Source organism: Corvus hawaiiensis, chromosome 4 (assembly GCF_020740725.1).
Source record: "Corvus hawaiiensis isolate bCorHaw1 chromosome 4, bCorHaw1.pri.cur, whole genome shotgun sequence".
NCBI lineage: Eukaryota > Metazoa > Chordata > Aves > Passeriformes > Corvidae > Corvus > Corvus hawaiiensis.
This window is the reverse complement of record NC_063216.1, coordinates 60,215,458-60,235,339: the sequence shown is the minus strand read 5'-3', so window position 1 is coordinate 60,235,339 and position 19,882 is coordinate 60,215,458. Positions and strand designations below refer to the sequence as shown.

The window sequence follows — 19,882 nt, the reverse complement described above, 5'->3', positions numbered from 1 at the left end:
AGGTTTGGGGCTGTGACGACTTCCCTGTTCCAGTGCTTAGCCACACTCTGGGTGAAGAATATGTTCCTAATATCCAACTTCGACCTCTCCTGACACAGCTTCATGCCATTTCCTGAGGTCCTGTGCGCTGGTCACTGGATCGGTGCCTGTCCCTCCTCTTCCCCTCACAAGGAAGTTGCAACTGCAGTGAGGTCTCCCCTCAGTCTCCTCCAGGCTGAAAAGAGCAAGTGAGTCAGCAGTTCCTCATAAGGCATCTCCTCTATGCCATTCACCATCCTCGTGGTGGGACAGTCCCTTCCCTTGCCCAGCTGGCAATGCTGTGCCTGATGCACGCCGGGACACACTTGGCCCTCCTGGCTGCCAGGGCACTGCTGACTCATGTTCAACTTGCCATCCACCAGGACCCCCAGGTCCCTTTCTGCAGTGCTGCTTTTCAGTGTCTTGTCCCCCAGTCTCTCCATACATCCAGGTGGACCAGGTGCAGAATCTGGCACTTGTCTTTGTTCAGTGTCATACATACAGTTGGTGGTTGTCCATCTTTCTAATTTGTGTAGGTCTCTCTTCAGTACCTCTCTGCATTTGAAGGAGTCAGCAGGTCCTCCCAATTTAGTATCATTGGCAAACTTACTCCGTATACCTTCAAATCCTGCATCCAAATCATTTGAGGAGATGTTGAAGAAAACTGGCCCTGAGATGGAGCCCTGCATAACCCCACTAGTGACAGGTCACCAGTCAGATGTTACCCCCTTCACTGTAACCCTTTGTGCCCAACCTATGAGCCGTTGCCCACTCATCACATGATGTATTTATCCAGCTGTGGGCTAGATATTTTGTCCTGAAGGGTGCTCTGAGAGACAGTATGAAAAGCTTTACTGTCTTGTGACATCAGCCAGCTCTTTGAGTACTTCGATGAACACCATCAGGCCCCATAGACTTATAGGGATCCAGCAGGAGCAGCAAATCCTGCAGAAGTTCAGGTTCAACTTGGAGTTCATCATTCTCACAGTCATGGTCCTCCAGGTGAGGGAACTGGCACCCCCTTAGTCCCTCATTGCTGTTGAAGATGGAGGCAAAGAAAGCATTAAACATCTGTGCCTTGTCTGTGTCCCTGTGTGTGAGGTGACCATCCTCATCCTGTAATGGGCTGATGTTGTTTCTGTGGTGCTTTTGGCTACTGGCACATTTTTAAAACCTTTTTATTGTCTCCCTCAATGCTGGACAGCTTCACCTTCAATTGAGCTTTGGCCACATGAATTTTTTCCCTGCAGTGTCGAGTAGCATTTTTGTAGAGGATCTCTTTTTTCCCAGTGTAACAAACTTCTCAGTTGTCCCTTTGAAGGAGTCATTAGTCTGTTATGTGTGTGTGTTTTGGCTTTATAATCTTGGTGATGTGGCATGCTAATTAGCTGTTTTTCACATACATTACTTGAGAAAGCTAAATGATATGTCATACATTTTCATTTTAGAAATAAGAGATGGTGGTGTTCAAACTTTCTCCCACATTATACCATACCGGATGAGTTAAGAAAATGTGTAGAACAGCACTTGGACATACTGACCTTTCAGCCCCTCCTAGCAGAGGTATGTAAGTGTAGCTTTTATAAAAAAAAGTATTTTCTTACATGGTGCTTTTTTTAAGCTTCCTTAACTTAAAAAAATGTGTAGTCCCTAGTGTAAGAGAAGATGACATAACTCTGTTGTTGGGTAGACTTAGACTTCAATCTGGATCCCATAAATTCCATGGTTTTCAGTATGTTACAGAATCCAAGCTTACAAAACCACAAAAGCATAAATGTGAAAAGAGAGTAGAAGTATAACTTCTGTTTATGTGGGGGGGACATCAGAGAAGCTGAACAAAGATTTCTCTGTATTCTCGCTTCTTAGGCATCACTGGAAAGGGTTTTTTGAGGTGTCAGAACAGTTATTTCATAGAAAATGAAAGCACAATTTCTTAAATTACTGCAGTAACAGAGGATTCTTTTCTGGTTGTTCAAAGTTGTTTTCTTAAGCATCTTCAGCTTTAATTCACTACAGCATGTTCAAATTCTTCCACAAGTATAGCAGTTTCAGAATACGTACAAAACACCCCCAAAAAAGCTATAAAGTCTTAACAAGAATATTACAATGATTGCTTTTCCAAAACTTTGCCCTGATTTCTGGTAGAACATTGCTGCAACTCACTTTTTTTTTTTTTTCTATTTTTTTAATGGTAAATTTTTAAGTACTTATAAACTGGAGCTGACACTTTTTTAAGAGGCTATGTTGTCTGCTGACTGAACAGCTCACATTAAACCTGAGGTCCCAGCATTAAGCTAATAGGTTAGTGATCCTCTCTCTGAAAGAAGATCTGTAGTGTTTAAAATAATTTTACACTGAAGGCCTGCTATTAATGGCTACTTCTTTTTAACCACACCTTAAGTTCTGGCTGGTACTGGTGACTTAAATGTCTGCATCAGAAGGTGCTGCTTATTGGCCTTGTATTTGAATGAGAAGATACCAAGTAAAAAGCATTCTGTGCTATCATTGTTTAGATAGGACGTTGTACTGTTGGAGAATACCTCTGCAGTGAGATTCATTAAGCTCTGAGTGAGAAAATTCAGGTTATTTCAGCTTGCCATAAATTTTATAATCATCAGCCAAGGCCAAGACTGACATAGCTCTCTCTTTTCAGCTGTCTCTGTCCATGTATTTAGATTTTACGCTTTCTGGGAATAAACTGAGCATAGAACTCAGTTTGTAGAGTGCCCCTGAATTCAGATGTTGAAACTGCCACTGTAGTAGGGAGAGACTTGGTTAACTCTTTAGCTGAGTGGCTATTGTATTTGAGCTCCAAGGACTGTACTAATTTTGCTTTGACTATTAAGGGAGTTTAAAATACTATCTAGTGTATGGATGCATGTACTTAGGTATTTTATTTGGCAACCCAGTTGCTGTGCAGTCTATCTTAAGAGGTGTTTTGTATAACATTAGCAATAGTGGGTTCCATATCTTAGTGTACAACAATAATGTATACTGTTTTGTTTTTCAGCGTCTTAACCTAGATAATTATAAAGCAAACTTTTCTACTCTTTTATGGCTTGAAGAGATCCAAGCAGAAATGGATTTAAAAGATTACTACATGAGTGGGGTTATTTTAAAAAGGAATGGGAACTTATTAGTGCTGGAAGTGCCAGGAGTAGAAGAGGGCAGACCTCGCCTGGTTCCAGGTAGGAATGAACATGAGATAAAATCAAATAGCATGTTGATCTGTATTTTCACTCCAATGCAAACTCTGTTGTTTATTCATTTGTTTAAAGAAGTCTTTCACATATTTGAGCATAAAGTTACTCATTTAGGTGATTGGGGACACAGGAACACAGTGTCTCAGTCTTAAAGGTGCTGCTATCTGAAGCAGCGTTGCACGTGTCTGTTCTTACAAATGTTTCAACACTATAGGATTTTTCTTTTACAATGTAAATCAGTGAGGTTTTCAGCAACAATAAACTGCAGTGTAGCAATAGCTTAAAAAGCAAAAAGCTGTGAAAGCAGCTAAAATTAAATTCAGAATTTCAAGTAATATAATAAACAAGATAGCGTTTTCAGGAGGTGTTGTCTGATGGCATCAATACTAGATGTCTTTTAAAATGTAATATACAACTACATATGGCATTTCAGAACAGTACTGATGGATACAGCAACTTTGCTGAAGTTAGCCTCTTCAAATTCCTAATTTAAACATGCAGAAGAGAAAAAGAAATTACATGCTGCAGTAAAAATGTTGCTGTTCCTTGTAACAGTATTTTGCCTTTTAACTTTTTTTACAATTAGGTGATAAGGTGATACTGAAAAGTCAGATCTACTCGGAGCATATCATAGAGTACATCGCTTATGTTTCTGAGGTAAGCAAAGTATCTCTCCTCTTGAAAATACTGTGGTCCACAGGTTTTATAAGAGAAGCTTGTAATTCATGGAGTCACAGACTAGTTTAACCTGACTTCGGAGAAGCTAAGTTTATTTATCTATATTTTGAATGGTGATTTTGTATTTTTATTGTATTTTTGAAGACTCTGCCTTCCCTATTCTTTTGAGATTATAATCTTTGCCTGCTCTGAAAGCACTTTTAACATAATCTAGATTTGTAATATGTTGACAGTAGGTAAACCTAGATGTACTTTTTGGTGTTGATGGGGGGTTCAGTGCTTTCAGAGGTACTTCTTTATGTTTAAAGTACTAAATCTTCATGATTATCCTGACTTTTTTTTTATCTTTGTAACAGATATGTGAGGAAGATGTTACACTTAAGGTTAATGCAGACTTTGAACAGACTTACAACTTGGAACCCATGGATGTGGAATTTGTTCATTGCAGGTGTTTTTATAAGCTTCCAAAGCTGCGTTTAATGATTCCTCTAGTAAAGTGACTTTTAAAATATGATCATTTATTTTGGTAGTTACAGTCTTTTAACAGTGAATATGATGGCAAAATTGTGTTGAGGAAAATAAGTGAAAAAATTGGCAAGATTTTAAGTATGTCCTTCTCTGTAACTGTACAAGTGTACAAAGAGCTATTATCTTAATCATTTCTAGATAGTCACACTGATGTCAGACAGTGAAATGAGGGGGAATGAGGTGAGGTGTTCGTAGGTATTTTTCTTAGTTTTTCTTTTTTAAAAAATGTAACAATATGGTTGCAAGACTATGCAGGACAAAAAAATAGCTGGTGATAATCACCCATTCTTTTATGCTTTTGTTTTATTCATGGGATGTTGTTATCTGTTTGAAGTTACATAATCTTCTCTGTAAATTCAGCCTTGTAAAGAAGTTCATTGAAAGTGTTGAACACCAGGCCATCTTTGTATCACTGAAAAGCTAGAGAATATGTGTATCAATATTATCCATAGCAAAGATGTTTATACTTCTGCAGCATATTTCTCAATAGGTGTTTTTTTTTTTAAATACGCATTTTATATAAAACTTTTTTTTTTATGCATAGTAAAAAGTACCAGATACCTCATAGGTGTGTGCTGTCATAGTATATGAAAATGTAAGCTTTTACTTTAATCTACAAATCTGTGTTGTGGTTACAGGATTCCTAGCAGGCGATGCCAGTTGGCCATTCAGCAAGCTCTCTACCTGGGTGAAAAAGGTACACTTCATTTGACTATTAAGTTGTCTAGAGGAGTTTCTGTGTGCAGAGTCTTGTGGGTTTTATTGCTTTCACATCAGGGCATACTGAGAAGAATGCATTGTAATTTGTTCTTACAGGAGTTTTCCATGTGTTGTTGGGGGCTTTTTCGTTTGGTTTTTAAGAAAAAAAAATGCTGAATGTAGTGAAGGTTTTGTCCAAATTATTTCATCTGTTGGCCATCACAGGCAGGGTGGGTGGAAGCAAACTTTGTGAACTGTTAGAGCCAACAAGAAATGTAGGACTCGTACATACTGCTATAATAATAGCCAGTGAAATGGCCATGTTTTGTGTTATCTCAAAATTTGTTAAAAAACACTGATTTTTTTGTTCTGTGGTTGAGTTGAATGATGCATATGACCTTCATGCAGGTCTTTACCACATTAGTTCTGATAAATCAATTTTGGCAGCTCAGACTAAGCTGATGTATCACAGTAACATTAATCAGTGAAACATAAAGTGTTTGTGTGACTTTGAAATTTCTCTACTTTCTTTTTCTCTGCTAAATGTGAAGTGTTATTTCCGGAAAGGCTTGTGTTACAATCACCACAAGCTGTCAAGACCCAGAACACTGCAGAGTATTGTGCTGTTGATGATGGCCTTAAACAGCCTTCACAGCAGGAAAGTAAGGTATCTATTCTGTAAATGTTCCTTAAAATGTTAACCTTCATTCAGATTGGTTACAGATACTAACTGTACAGCTATTGGCAGGAAGGAATTGCATAATGGAGTATCAAAGAATCAAAGCTGTATTCTGATGACAGAAGTTTTTGTTTGCTGCCTGGAGATAGGGGATTTTATGATAACTGATACTATAAAGCTAACAAAATGGAAAGTGCGTATTAAAAAAATGTGTGATTGTGATGGGAATTATCAGATTTGCCTTAGACTAGTTTTCATAGCTACTGTTGAGTAGATACTTAAGTCCAGTCACTGTGGCAGGAAATAATATTGTGATAGAAGGTAATCATCCTCTTCTGAGTAGATTTACCCAGGTTCAGCTGCCACTTGTATTAATAAAATGTAGAAATACTTCTTAGAACAGACTTTAGGAGGCTGCCTAATTCTCTTTCCTTTTTGAAGCAGGACTGTCACTAGCAGTAAATCAGTCAGCTTGGGAGATGTGGGCAGCATTTCTTTACTTTTGTCTAGAGTTTTCACAGCGTCTGCATAAGCTATGCTTCACCACCTTTACGCTCAAGATTTTTTCCTAATTCCCTAATTATTTCAGCTGCAATTTGTCTTTTGCAACAAGGAGTAATCAATCAATCTGGTTTGAAATCAGTATTATTAAGATGATTGAGGCATGATGTCCAGAACCTTGCCAACACCACATTCCCTACAAGCAGTTTTCTCCCATGCTACAGTCTGAAAGGACATGTCCACTAAGGAAGATGCATGTATCTGTGCATCTTGTGTAGTGGTCTGGAATGTGGCTGCTTTCGTGGAAGCAAACAAGTTGTGTAGTCATGGCTTCAAAATCCTCATCTGAGCCTGCAAAATATTTGTGGAATATATGTTTAATGTTAGCAGAGCCAAGCTATTAGAAATCTTAAACTTAAAATGCCAATTCCTGGCACCATCATCTACTACTCTTACCTTTCTGTCTTAACAGTAGATATTCTATTTAATGGGAAAAAATTAAAGCTTAGCAACTTCAAAAGTATTAGGGAAGATAGTTGCCTGTCTTCTTAAGGTTATAAATGCATTTGTCTTCACTTACTGTTTTCAGGTCAAAAAAAAGAACAAACAGACAAAAGGTATGACATCGAGGGAGGTGGACATAACAGGTGTGATGGAAGTAACTCTACAAACAAGCCAACTTGGTGTATTTTCTGTGCTTGAATAATAAGTATCACATCAGTAAATCAGGGCTGAGTAAGATACCTTTAACATGTCCTTGTGCTCTGTCTTTTAAAGACAGATTCTAGAACTACTAACAGGAGGTTTCTGTGGAGACTTTTGGTGCATTACTTAAACATCGCTAATTCACAGAATCCTAGAATGGTTTGGGTTGGAAAGGACCTTAAAGATCACCTAGTTCCAGCCCTTCTGCCACAGTCAGGAACACCTTCCACTAGACCAGGTTGCTCAGAGTTCCATCCAGGCTGGCCTTGAACACTTTCGGGGAAGGGGGAGCAAGCATCTGATGATATATTTTTTAATGAATAAATTGTCATATCCCAGTCATTTATTCAAAACTTTTTGGTGTCATACTGAGGGTTTTCAGTTTGTTACTGGGATGCTGTCTTTCATCTTTGGGAAAGCTTCGCTAAAGATGCTAAAACTTTTTCAAGTATCTCAGATTATTCTTACGCTATTTTTGGAAAATGTGACTTTAAATACCACTGTACTGAAATGCCTAAGAGGGTAATTGTGTCATTTTTTTATCAAAAGGGTGCTAAAGAATTACTGAGTAATTACCTAGAATGCACTTCTGTCCAAGGGTTAGTAAGATTCTGCTGTTGAAAGCTAAAGCTAGACTAATTCAGACAGGATTAAGAAAAAAATTCCAGCAGTTGTAAGAGAGGACTGATCATGTAGTACTGGTACCATCCCCAAAGTGCCAGTTACTGGAAGTTTCTCAAGTTTTGCTATTCTAGGACAAGAAAGTGAGCTTGATTCTAAAATTACTGAATAGAGCTTTTATGGATTGTTGGGTTATGTAATCATGGTCCTTTTCTGGCTTTCAATAAAAAGCCAGTACACTTCGGAAATATTAATGGCTTATTTTCTACTTGGTATTCTATGAAAACTGATTTTTGAGAAATTCATTAGTTGTTACAACAAAAGGAAAATAAAAATTTGCAGAAGCATATTATGAATTGGAATTGCTTTTATCTACATATGTTAAAAATACATATGTGAAGTTCTGAGATATGCTTGTCTTGATTATAGTTGGTGAAACTGTGGCACTTAAACAGAGAGATGGTGGATTTTTCAATCCTGTGCTGAATGTGCAACAGAAACTGGCAGTGAAAAGGATACTGAGCGGTGAATGTCGCCCCACACCTTATCTTCTCTTTGGACCACCAGGAACTGGAAAAACAGTAACAGTAATTGAAGCTATTTTACAGGTAGTGGTGAATGACAAATCAGTCATCTCTAGTCTTTTCCATGTTGGAACATTTATAGTATTTCCGTAAGTACCATCATATATTTTTCTCAAGGAGTTTTCAAAATACTCTTTTTAAAATCATTTTCTATAGTTCCATGAAGGAGGAAAATCCCATCTTCATATGGATTAACAGAATTCTGAATGGCTTATTTTCAAGTCTTTTTGTCTTTAAAACTTCAGTGAACAGTGTCTACCTTGTGATTCCGGTAGTCCATAATGTATTCGTGAAGCACAGGTATACATTGGTATGATAACCATGAATTAATTCTGTTGTGGATACACTCAGTTTGAGAGGACTTAGTCGTGACCATTGACAGGAGTGTTACTGAACTGCAGAAGAATGAGTGGATATCACACATGTGCAAAACTCTTCTGGGTTCCATATTCAATGAAATAAAATGGGAATGTTGGTGCTATTGATGCTTCTTAAATAACCTTTTTTTTTTTTTTAATATCTGTATTCTTTAATATAGATACATTTTAGTCTCCCAGATAGTCGGATTTTGGTATGTGCACCGTCAAATGCTGCAACAGATCTGATCTGCTTGCGGCTGCATCAGAGCAATCTCTTAAAACCAGGAACTATGGTCCGAGTTAATGCTGCCTTCAGGTCAGCAGAGGTAAGTATTACAGATACCTGCCACTTAATATTTCCATTTTAATATTTTTACCTTAAAATGCTGATTTAGTATTTTAACTCTCAGTGGCTATTAGGCTGCTTAGGCTTGCTGAGGATCCAAAGTATTGCTTCAGCTTTTCCAGAAAGTGGAAAATGTTGATCATAATCCTTAATTTGACTGTATGAGCATAAGATCTTCACCTCTTTCTTGTAGTGCTTAACTCTACAAGCAGCAAATAGGCATTCTGGGGATTTTTTATTTGATTCGTTGTTTTTGGGTTTTTTATCAGTCCAAGTTAAGACTACTTAGACAGAAAGTAAGCAAGTAGAACCATCATCTCTATGCAGGACACATACATTGTGGGTTCATTACATATATACATATATATTTATACATATGTATATATATTTATACATATGTGTGTGTATATATATAGAGATATATTTGTGTATATATATATGTGTGTGTGGATGTATATATAGATACGTATATGAAGTATCCCAGTGTTCCATATTGATCCTTATAATAAAGCACAGATGTCCTGCATATGTACTGCTTTGCTTAGGCTAATTCATTCATTCATTTTGGTGTATGAATGGGTCTAAATCTATGTGTTTTGCTCAGCTTTTAAAATAGTCTTCAGAGAGCTTTTCTATTCAAATTTTAAAATTCTGGTTTAGGCTGGCATTTTGTTACACCATTTTTGTTTTGCAGCAAATTGATGACATGGTGAAACCTTACTGCAAAGATGGGGATGATATTCAGAAAGCATTGTGGTCCAGGATTGTAGTTACAACATGCAGCAGTGCAGGATTGTTTTATCAAACAAATACACGGTACAGTACCATAGATAGGAATATCACTGAAATGGCTGGATGACACAAACCCCAGAGCTTTTAAAGACTGTCTGAACTGTAACTTGGGCTGTTTTAATCGTTTATTGCGTGCACCTTTATTGTGAAGAAAGCAAAGCACTTGTTTTTGGTAATGTTTCAGCAGGAACTTTCTTCATGGTAAATTTAAGAATTATCTTGAGTAGTGTTTAAGGTTTTTGAAACAATAACTTCTCTGCCACCAGTGGAAATTGTATTGCTCTTGACAATCATTTTGGCTCAAAATGATTGCCACACTAAAAATTATATTGTATTTGGCTTTTACCAAGCCACCTTTACTAACTGTAAACAACTATCAATCATATCAAGTGCTATTAACCAAGGTTGTCTCTGTCTTGGATTTTACCTTTGGAAAAGGACACTCTGAAGCCTTACTATCTTGAGTTGTTTGGCAGAAACAAAGCTTGGGGATTGTCTTTGCTATATCAAGTGCATTGTTTTAACTTAATACCTTAAGGAAACCGAGAATAAGGGAAGCTTATTGGTACAAACAATGTTTTAATTAAGGGTTATGTATATCAGAGTATGTAAGTGAAATCAAAGATGAGAACTTAAAGTTACAGAGTTGTTTTTTCTATATTTCCTTCTGGAAATACCCATCTTTGTTCTGTGTCTGTGGGGTTGCCTGGCATACTTGCCTGTCAAGGATGTTAACAGAATTGCTGAGGTCAACCACAGGGTGGCAGAATGAAGTAATCTGAAAAGAGCCCTGTTTCAGGTTAATGTTGTTTAATTACAGGCTTGGACATTTCACTCATGTGATTGTGGATGAGGCAGGCCAAGCAAGTGAACCGGAGAGTCTGATTCCAGTTGGGTTGGTTTCAGAAGCTGATGGGCAGGTAGTTCTCTTAACATCATTTACTGAAAGGAAAAAAGCTTGTTTTTTATTTTCATATTTTGTGAATTATGTAGAAAGCAAGCAGCCATTTTCGTAATGAGTTTTTTAATAGAGATTATTCATGCATAATATCAATTCTCTACACTAAAACAACTTTCTTTACATCTAGAACAAGTCTATGTTGGTAGGACTGGGTCAGTGTGTGGAAGATACCAAAATAAAAGTATGCGTTCCGTTTAAGACAAAAACATACTTCTGTCCTTTGCAAAAAAATGTTTGAAGGAAAGCAGATATTAATTGATCTCTGAATTCTGAAATGTGTATGTCATTATAAAATGAAGTTTCAATAACAATTGTTTTAATCTAAGATGGATGTTTTTAAATTTCGTATACAGATAATTCTCGTTGGAGATCCAAAGCAGTTAGGGCCAGCAATAAAATCGAAACTTGCGCAGACTTTTGGATTAAGTATGTCCTTGCTAGAAAGACTGTCATCAAGAGAGCTATATCAGAGAGATGAGGATGCTTTTGGTTCCTGTGGAGCATATAATCCTTTATTGGTGAGTTAAACTTTCCATTAGCCCTTTTCAGCTCAGTCAAAAAAGGAGAAGTTGTGGTTACTTACCATGATTTTGCTCCCTGATGCTTAGTGACAAGTCTATCTTGAGCATTAGTTTTCTAGAAAAGCTTGATTAGTTTGCATATGTAGTCTGAACAGTAAAGATGCTGAGCCCTCCAGCATGTTAAAACTTTTCCTTGAAGGGGTCCTCTATTCTTAAGCAGTATAAGTCAAATATGGTGCACAATAATTTCAAATTCCCTTTCATCTTCATTGTCCGCATTTACCATACCATCATAACTTATTTTTTCAAGATGAAAAAATGCAATTTCTGCTTTTAATGTAAAAAGACAAGCAGAATCTCTTCTTTGATGATAAATTTTGCAAACATCATGTTTCACAAAGGGAAGAAGAGAAACTGTTCTTATTTCTTGATCATCTCTTCCTTTGAAGGATAGCTTCCCCAGACTCTTGTATGGGCAAGTAGCTAAAGTCCACATTAAGTGGCAGAGGTAGCATAGTATTTAAACATGTACAGATGTTTGAGCTGCTTTCAATTACTGTCTGAATCTGAAAAACAGGGCTGATGTTAAGCTTCCTAAGATGCCTTCCTATTCTCATGGTAACATATTTCGAAGAATTAAACTGAGAGCAAAGGATGACTAGATGACCATGGAAGTAGAGAAGGCAGGAAATCTGATGGCAGATTTAAGGTGAAAGTGAGGGTATTTGGCCCTCCTCAAATCTGTTACCGCAAACTTTGGTTGTTGTGTTCCATATGCAGTGCTTAAGGAGATTTGGCATAGTGAGAGAGCAGGAAGTGTGAGGGCTTTAAGGATACGTTTCAACTGGAATATCCTACATTATCCTTTCTACAGCACTGGGTTTTTTTGAGCTGGTTATTACTGTCTGGAATGCTTCCTTGAGACTGTTCTTTCATTTAAAGACAAATAGTTTCAGATGTCTTAAGGCCAGCTTCTATCAGCTGTTCTGATGCTCCCTTTTTGCCTGTCAGTACTTCCTCAGAAGAACATGTTACATCCATGGAAACTCCATGGAAATAATCTGTCCCTTAAAAAAAGATGATATGTCTGTAGATCAAATGTTTTAAGAAACTGGAGAATGACCAATTCATCTATCATGTACATTCAATTCTCTTGGTTTCCCCTTTGGAGGGGAAGGAGATGGTTCTTCTAAAACACTGCTTTGGTGTACTTTTTACTTACAGAACACCACACCTGCAGTTTTTGCCTTGAATACAGTTCTTCGGCAGCTTTAGAAATGCTGAATGCTAGCAGATGGTAAGGTAGTAGGTGTGTTCTGAGAAGTCTGATGAATAATTACCTGTTTCAGTTACTGATTTTGGGTTTTGTCTTTGCAGATCACTAAACTCACAAAGAACTACAGGTCGCATTCTGCATTGCTTGCCTTGCCATCTAAATTGTTTTATCATAAGGAGCTAGAAGTTTGTGCAGATACTTCAGTAGTAACTTCTTTTTTGAATTGGGGGAAATTGCCCAGGAAGGGATTTCCATTAATTTTTCATGGAATAAAGGTATGTAAAATGTTCATACAGTGAACTGTATAGGCTTGCTAGCAGTTTGCTGATTTCTTTAGAATAAATTCTAGAAAGGACATGAAAAAGATTGAACTGTCTCTCACAAGTAATGTGACTTCCTAGCCATCTGGTTTTAGAAACAACTGCTGAAGTCAAATGTTTGCTAAGAACTTGAGCAGCTGCCTCTTGAGGTGCATTGTGGAGACATTTTCATACAGGTTTAAATTCATAGCAGATGACCAGGATGGAGTTACCATCAGCTGCTTTAGATTGGTTTTGATGAGAGTTTGCTATGTTAGGATGGATACAAGCCTCTAAAACTGAAGGATCATGAGGGTTTAACTTGGCAGAGGAAAAAATAGTACCTTGGAAAGTAAGGTTTCTTTAGTCTTCCAAGAAGTTAGTAAGAAGTGGTAATACCTGCTGCTTGGAGAAGCTTGGTTTTGAACTCTTCTGTCTTGCACAAAAGCAAGATACCAGCTTGTTAACACATGTTACTCTGAGTTGAGATGTAACTCCTTTGTTGCATACTTATAATAATGTTGTCATATCAATTATATTTATAAATGTATAAAAAATATATATAAATTGTGAGGTGATACTTGTTCATTAGAAAAGGTGTATAGAGAGGAAAAGAAATTATATATAACATTCCATCACTTTTTTTGCATTCAGGAGGTATAAGAATAATCTATTAATAAATACATAGTCATTTCTGCACCTGATCTCCATCGTGTCATTTCCTTTCCCCTAATACAGGGCAGTGAAACACGTGAAGGTTGCAGTCCTTCATGGTTTAATCCAACTGAAGCAGTTCAAGTAATGCAGTACTGCTGCCAACTGGCTAAAAGTGAAGCCTCTGCAGTATCAGTGACAGATATTGGAGTGATTGCACCATATCGTAAACAGGTATAATGTTTAACAGGTCTGATGTCTTAAGAGCTTCAAAGTTGCTGTATTTCATCTCATGTATTTATATGGTGGCTGTGGTTTGTTCAAGCAGGAGGGCGTATGTCAGAATTTCACTGTTGTGTGAAATTGTGACGTTACACAGTGTATTATCAGTCATCAACGGTGCTGCCTTTGAAATCTGAACCTAGAGAAAGACAGCAATAGTGACGTTCTACTGGTTTTTTAGTTTTAAAAATCAAGCAATTAAGGAGACCAATTTGGAAATAGAAGAGATTTTTCAGTTGCTGAAACTAAAGAGTGCAAGTCAAGAATTTATTATCCAACAGCTGGGAACAGCAGTCTGATTCTGTCACTCTCTGCACTGAAGACTGGAACAAAAGGGAATTATTGTGAAGTAGGTGGCATGACACCTTGTTGTGGCCTTGAGGAGACTAGAGGAAACAATTACTGTGACTTCTTAGCTGTCCTGTAGTCAGACTTGAAGTTTGTACTGCTATTGAAACCTCTAGAGAATGCTGAACATTAACTTGAAATGCTGTGCTTTATTTTTTAATGTATTTGTATCCAGGTGTGTTAAATATGTGATGTTTACTTTCATTTTAAAAATAAACTTAATCCCCTTTCTGTTGCAGAGAAGGTTTTGGACAGTGCACATAATTCTTTTTGGTACTCACATCTCAGCGTTCGTAACCTTGCACATGTGGCTTGGGGGAAACACTGGGAGGTGTGTAGAAAAGACCAAGCCCTTGTGAAGAAACCTCACTTGCAAATTAAAGCTTGTACCGATCCGACTGGTCAGGTGCATGCACCTGCCTGTGTTTGCAGTCATTTGTTTTTTTCAAATATGTATTCATAGAATTGATATGACTGAATTTCTTATACTCCCTAAATGATGATTTCACATGATTTAATGTGTCCTTCATCTGCCTGTAATACAAGGCATGTGATAGTATGGTCCACATTAAGAAAGTCACTTTGTATTGCAGGAACACTGATTAGAAAGTAGTGTTTGACCATAATCTTCAGCTTAGTCAGGCATGATTTCTTCTTAAATCTTTTGGAGCACTTCAGTTAAAATCTCTAAACAGCTTTTAGCAGATGGCAGCACAGCAATCCCACATGTACCAGGATCGCAGTGCCTGAAACTCCTTGTTCTCTTTCTGGTTTGGGAGGGTACTTAAGATCATATCTCACATCTGCCTTTCACTCTGCATGATGCATCTGGCAAGCAAAGGTGGAATCTTTGTAGTCTTCTTGATGGGCTAAGGGAAGCTGCTTGCCCTGCCACGTCTGTGGTGTGCATGGTTTCGGATATGATGCATACTGGAAAAAGAGAGTTTAAGGATCTAAGTTATTCTTTTTAAAATCTGGCCTACTAAAAATCTCTCGCCTTCTGCTCAATTTATGGTAGAAGGTGAAGGAGTAGTCTCTAAGTTGTGTATTAACTGTGATACTTTCTTGTAGGAAAAGTTACTATTTTATTCTAAAATCTTGCTAATGATTGATGGTTAAGCTCGGTGTAGTCATTCCTTTCGACATTGCCATGTTGAAGCGCATACATATATATGTGGTATGGTTTTGGTTTTAAAGCAGCCCACTCTCAAATGTAAAACTAAATTCAAACCCTTTGGTTTTGCCTTGGTTTTTTGTTTTTTTTTTTGTAGGTGGAAAAAATTAGATTTCTTCTCAGAAGTATTGATTTGGAAGACATAAAAGTTGGCACAGTAGAAGAGTTTCAAGGGCAGGAGTACATGGTTATCATCTTATCAACAGTATGTAAATTTACTGTGGTCCTTTTGAGAATTTTTACATGTGTAATTCTTTGTGTCTCCTTTTTGATATAGGCCTCTAAAAGAAAATTTAGAAGCCATATTTTTGTCAGTCTGTCACAGTATTTGAAAGCAGAGCTTATTAAGTGCATGCATGTAGAGTTATTTTGCTCTTTAAAATCTGGATTATTAAAAATCTGTTGCTTTCTGTTTAAAATATGGTAGTAGTATTTCACATTTGTAGCTTGGAGGAAGAGTCTGGGGTTTTCTCGCTTGTGGTTTTTTTCCTGAGGGCAGTGGTACTGAGCTTACTTTCAGTGTTCCACATCGTACCATAGCTTTTCAATCCACCATTGGATCTCTCTTAAAGTAGTTCTAAGTATGTACTATGCTCTTATTTATAAGAACTCGTTATTTAGGTTATGAAAACTTTCTTTTTTCAAAGATAGGTTCAAATATAGATGAAATATGGGTGAAAATCTAATGAGTCATAGTTTTAGCACACTACTTGCTTTGGCTGTTTTTCCTATGCTAAGTCAAAGCACACTGATGAGGCTATTGAAGAAGGCGTACTGAAAGACACATTGTGAAATGTCATTCACCTGAGTGGATTGTTGGAGTAAGGAAATATGTTAAAGTTACCCTGTGTTGTGGTCTTACTATTTTATTTCTAAAACTATCTATAATTAATTTTAGGTGCGATCTCAGAAAGTCCTAATTGATGATGAAAAACACTGTTTGGGCTTTCTCTGTAACCCAAAGAGATTTAATGTAGCAATTACTAGAGCAAAAGCTTTGCTGATTGTCGTGGGAAACCCTCACGTTCTTGTGAAAGTAAGTTTTGGGTTCATATCTTTGAATTGCATGTGTTATTTGCCACAGCAGTTGAATGATTTTGTGGTTTAACCTGATGTGAGGGAGCATCAGAATATGCTAGGAATTTGTACATTGTCCTCAGTCTGCATTTAGGAATATCTGAACTCCTTGGGTTCCCATACGAAAGGACAGTTCAGGCACACATGCAGTAGATTTCCAAGCGCAAAGGAAGTGGTGCTCTGTGCATACAGACTCCTAGCTCCTTTTTGTTTCCAGCATGGAGGCTCTGACCTCCTCTAAAGTTCTCCAGCAGCCTGCAAGTCCAGTAAGCATGTTCCGAATAAACTCATGCAATCAGATTCTTCACAAAATGTAATTGCTTCACTTTTTAAATGGAGTGTGGCAGAAGTGATTGTTCCCAATTGATGCAATGAGTGCCAGGGAAGAGGACTCCTTTTGAACTCATGCATGGTCCTTTCACAGGAATAAGTTGAGCTTGTCTTAATATCTCATTTTATTCTATTTTATTTGTTTTATTATTTAGTCTTACTTCAGGAACAAGAAGGAAAACAGTATTCCAGAAATGGTCTGAGTAAAAATTTAATTCACCCATACCTAACATGTAATTACATGTAATTTAGAGCAGCTGTAGATACCTTCCTCACATGTTACACCATGCTTGCACCATTTGTAGAGTTGTTTTTGGAAGAGGTCCTATTAAATCTCTTACATTCATGTGCCATGTTAATTTGTTTGAAAATTCACTTCACAGTGCACCGTGATTACAGTTACATATTAATCTTCTCTTGTAGGATCCCTGTTTTTGTGCACTGTTAGAATACAGTTTAATGAACAGAGTTTATATAGGTTGTGACCTCCCCGCAGAGCTGGAACACCTGCAGAAGTAAGTGTCTTGTCTTCACTTTAACCTTGCTAGATATCGATCCATTTACAGTATTTTTAGAGCTAGTGTCATTTGAAAGATTGATCAATACAACAACCTGTGATATCATAGTAGGATTGGATTTTGCATTCCTAAGTAAATATTATGTGAACATAATGACATGTAATGTAACTCTGTTTTCTCCCATCTCATAAGAGAGTCTGAGTATTAATTATTAAATATGAGCTGTTGTTGACTTTGGTATCTTATGTATCCCCAAATGATGATGGTATATTTGATGATCATAAGGTGGGGGGGTGTACAGCAGAAATGGTTAAGGTGATTTCACTGTAGTTAAAAACGAAGTGCTTGGAATTTGATTTAAGTATGTCCCTTCTGATAACATGTAATAAATACAGTGTTAAATGGGTATTATACACCAGATTATACTACTGAGTTTTTATAATCAAAAAATCATGTTGTTTATGGAAAGGTAAGCAAGATTTTTATGTGACTCTCTTTAATTGACAGGTGTGACTAGTTTTTTGGTATTCAGGATGCAGTCACGGTTTTAGTATTCATCTGTTTTGAAACTAACACTTAACAGAAACTCAGTCCTGAGCAGATCAAGCGCCTGTTGTCCTCAGAGAGAGGCATATGTTCTGAAATGGATAGAAGTTTCTGCAAACAAGATTTTTTTTTTAAAAGAAGTGAAAAAGTTGTAATTATAAGATAAAATAGTACTGGCAACTTACTAGCTTCTGTGTTTAAAATGTGTATTACTGTGCCTCTGCAAAGAACAGGATGCCTGAATCCTTCAGGCATCAGGAGAAAAGTATTGAAGGACTCCTATGTAAGCTTTTCCTTATTCTGTAATTGTTTCAGCTTCTCAGTTTTCTTGGACTTGTGTAGTGCCACCTAAAACTGGACTGTCCCAAGAACGTAGATGTGTCACGTCATTGTTGTGGGAGTGTTACAGTAACATATCTAGGATGTGAACTGGAATGATACATTAAATGTCTCCATTCAACTGATGCTGAGTACCTTAAGCCAAAACCCTACTCCTAGTTTTTAAGGCCTTTGTATATACAGCTGAGATCACACAGGGTGTTCTTGGTTTCCACTGCAGTCCATCCGTCTGCTGTGGTGTATGTCAGAGCAATGCCTTAAGTGGCAGTTAAAGAAAAAAAGAAAATTAAAACTGTGTTTTGCCTTTCTGTAAACAAGGTATAAAATAAAGTATTGTGTTTTATTTTGTCAAAATTAAAACAAAATGATAGGTTAGCAGTATTTCTGCTCTTGGCTTAATTTGGCACTGTGCTTTCCCATTAAACAGTATTTTTCTCTCTTCCTTGTCCTCTCGTTGGTGATTAAGTCTTGCACTTTAGGAGTAGCTGGACAACTAGACAGTGTGTTTAAGAATTGCCAGTACAACAAGATGGCTTTCTGTAACAAACAGAAGTGTGTTAGATAGGACTATAGGCTACAGAGAAACAAATGAAGGAAGAAAGAAAGCTTTTGTTTGCCTTGTTTACAGTCCTCTCATGTCACTTCTGTTCTTGGTGTGCACTGTGCTTCTTTCCCTTGCAATGCACAATATGCAGATACTGCAACTTACAAGATGGCAAGTGGGGTAAAACATCAAAGCCAGGCAGGATATAGGGTACCTGCACTTATTGTGATACAGGGTGGAGTGCCCAGATCTGCCTCTCGCCCAGACTGCACTGTCAGAGTGTATCCAGGGTGTCACAGCTGCATTTGAGCAGCACTCCAGACTATTCAGCCCAGTATCTTTGATGTTGTATTATGCTGCTTAAATTGCTTTCGTTCATGACAGGCCAGGATAGATGGTTTGTGTTGTTGCAGTATGGTGCTGAAAATACCAGCACTGATGCCATGTCAATATTCTACATTCAACTCAAGAAATTGTTTAACTAAGATCTCTTCTAGTTGCCTTCGGAAAGACCTCTTGCTTCAGGATTGTGTTAGAATGTACCACATCTCACAAACCACTGCTTCCAACCTTGGATTTTGTTAGTGTGCTCATGCTCTCTTGAGAGAACAGGGAAGAGATCATAATGGAGATGGATTGTGCTTACTGTATTGCAAGATACCATCTAGAACTTTTGACTAGTATTCCCATGACATCTGCAGGGCAAAGTAGCAAAGGACTGATTGTGATACTTAATAGCTACAATTTAATAACCTTTTGACTGTAATAGTTTGCATGTTGGCATCAGTTTCTGCAAAATAAACTACTTGATTTATATTTGAGCATTGGGCATTTATTACTCAGTAAAAGTCAGATTACAAATGCTTATTATCATACATGGTGTTCAGTTTTTTTAGAAGAGCTCTCAGTTTAAAGAGCAAGTACAAAATAACATTCACATGTAGACAAGTCCTGGACAAAACTTGGGTCCTTTTGCACTTGCTTTTGTACACTTTAATATTATAGAATGCAGTTACCATCTTCAAGGAAAATACTGCTTTTGTTTTTACACATGTATGCACAATGTAAAAGGTAGAAGTATGTCAATGTGGTTCATGGGTCACACTTCTCGGGAAAAAATGTGTGTCTAAACAATATCAAAATTAAGGGAAGGTGAGAAGTGGTGGAAATGCAGAGTAGGAATGATTGCACAGATAAATAATGGAGAAGTATTTCCATGTGCACTCCTCTTAAGGAAAAGTAGTAGCATTGAATCTGCACATGGGTACCTGAAGGTGCTATTCTAGCGGGTGGCTGAGGG

At 37.3% G+C, this 19,882-nt stretch overlaps 1 protein-coding gene across 2 annotated transcripts in view; it reads left to right on the top strand.

Annotated features, from left to right (window-relative positions):
* MOV10L1 (Mov10 like RISC complex RNA helicase 1) overlaps positions 1-18,311 on the top strand; it is a 34,386-nt gene extending 16,075 nt beyond the window's left edge. For both annotated transcript variants that reach the window (XM_048302650.1, XM_048302649.1), the window contains 18 exons: positions 1,467-1,581; positions 3,029-3,206; positions 3,808-3,878; positions 4,256-4,347; positions 5,066-5,124; positions 5,678-5,793; positions 6,896-6,923; positions 8,062-8,240; positions 8,755-8,901; positions 9,616-9,737; positions 10,534-10,633; positions 11,028-11,192; positions 12,573-12,746; positions 13,509-13,658; positions 15,326-15,433; positions 16,127-16,264; positions 17,059-17,150; positions 17,661-18,311. In XM_048302650.1, coding sequence (XP_048158607.1) covers positions 1,467-1,581; positions 3,029-3,206; positions 3,808-3,878; positions 4,256-4,347; positions 5,066-5,124; positions 5,678-5,793; positions 6,896-6,923; positions 8,062-8,240; positions 8,755-8,901; positions 9,616-9,737; positions 10,534-10,633; positions 11,028-11,192; positions 12,573-12,746; positions 13,509-13,658; positions 15,326-15,433; positions 16,127-16,264; positions 17,059-17,150; positions 17,661-17,670 — 2,044 coding nt within the window. In that variant the 3' untranslated portion in view covers positions 17,671-18,311. The remainder of the gene's footprint in view (positions 1-1,466; positions 1,582-3,028; positions 3,207-3,807; positions 3,879-4,255; positions 4,348-5,065; positions 5,125-5,677; positions 5,794-6,895; positions 6,924-8,061; positions 8,241-8,754; positions 8,902-9,615; positions 9,738-10,533; positions 10,634-11,027; positions 11,193-12,572; positions 12,747-13,508; positions 13,659-15,325; positions 15,434-16,126; positions 16,265-17,058; positions 17,151-17,660) is intronic.
* The last annotated feature ends 1,571 nt before the right edge of the window (positions 18,312-19,882 follow it).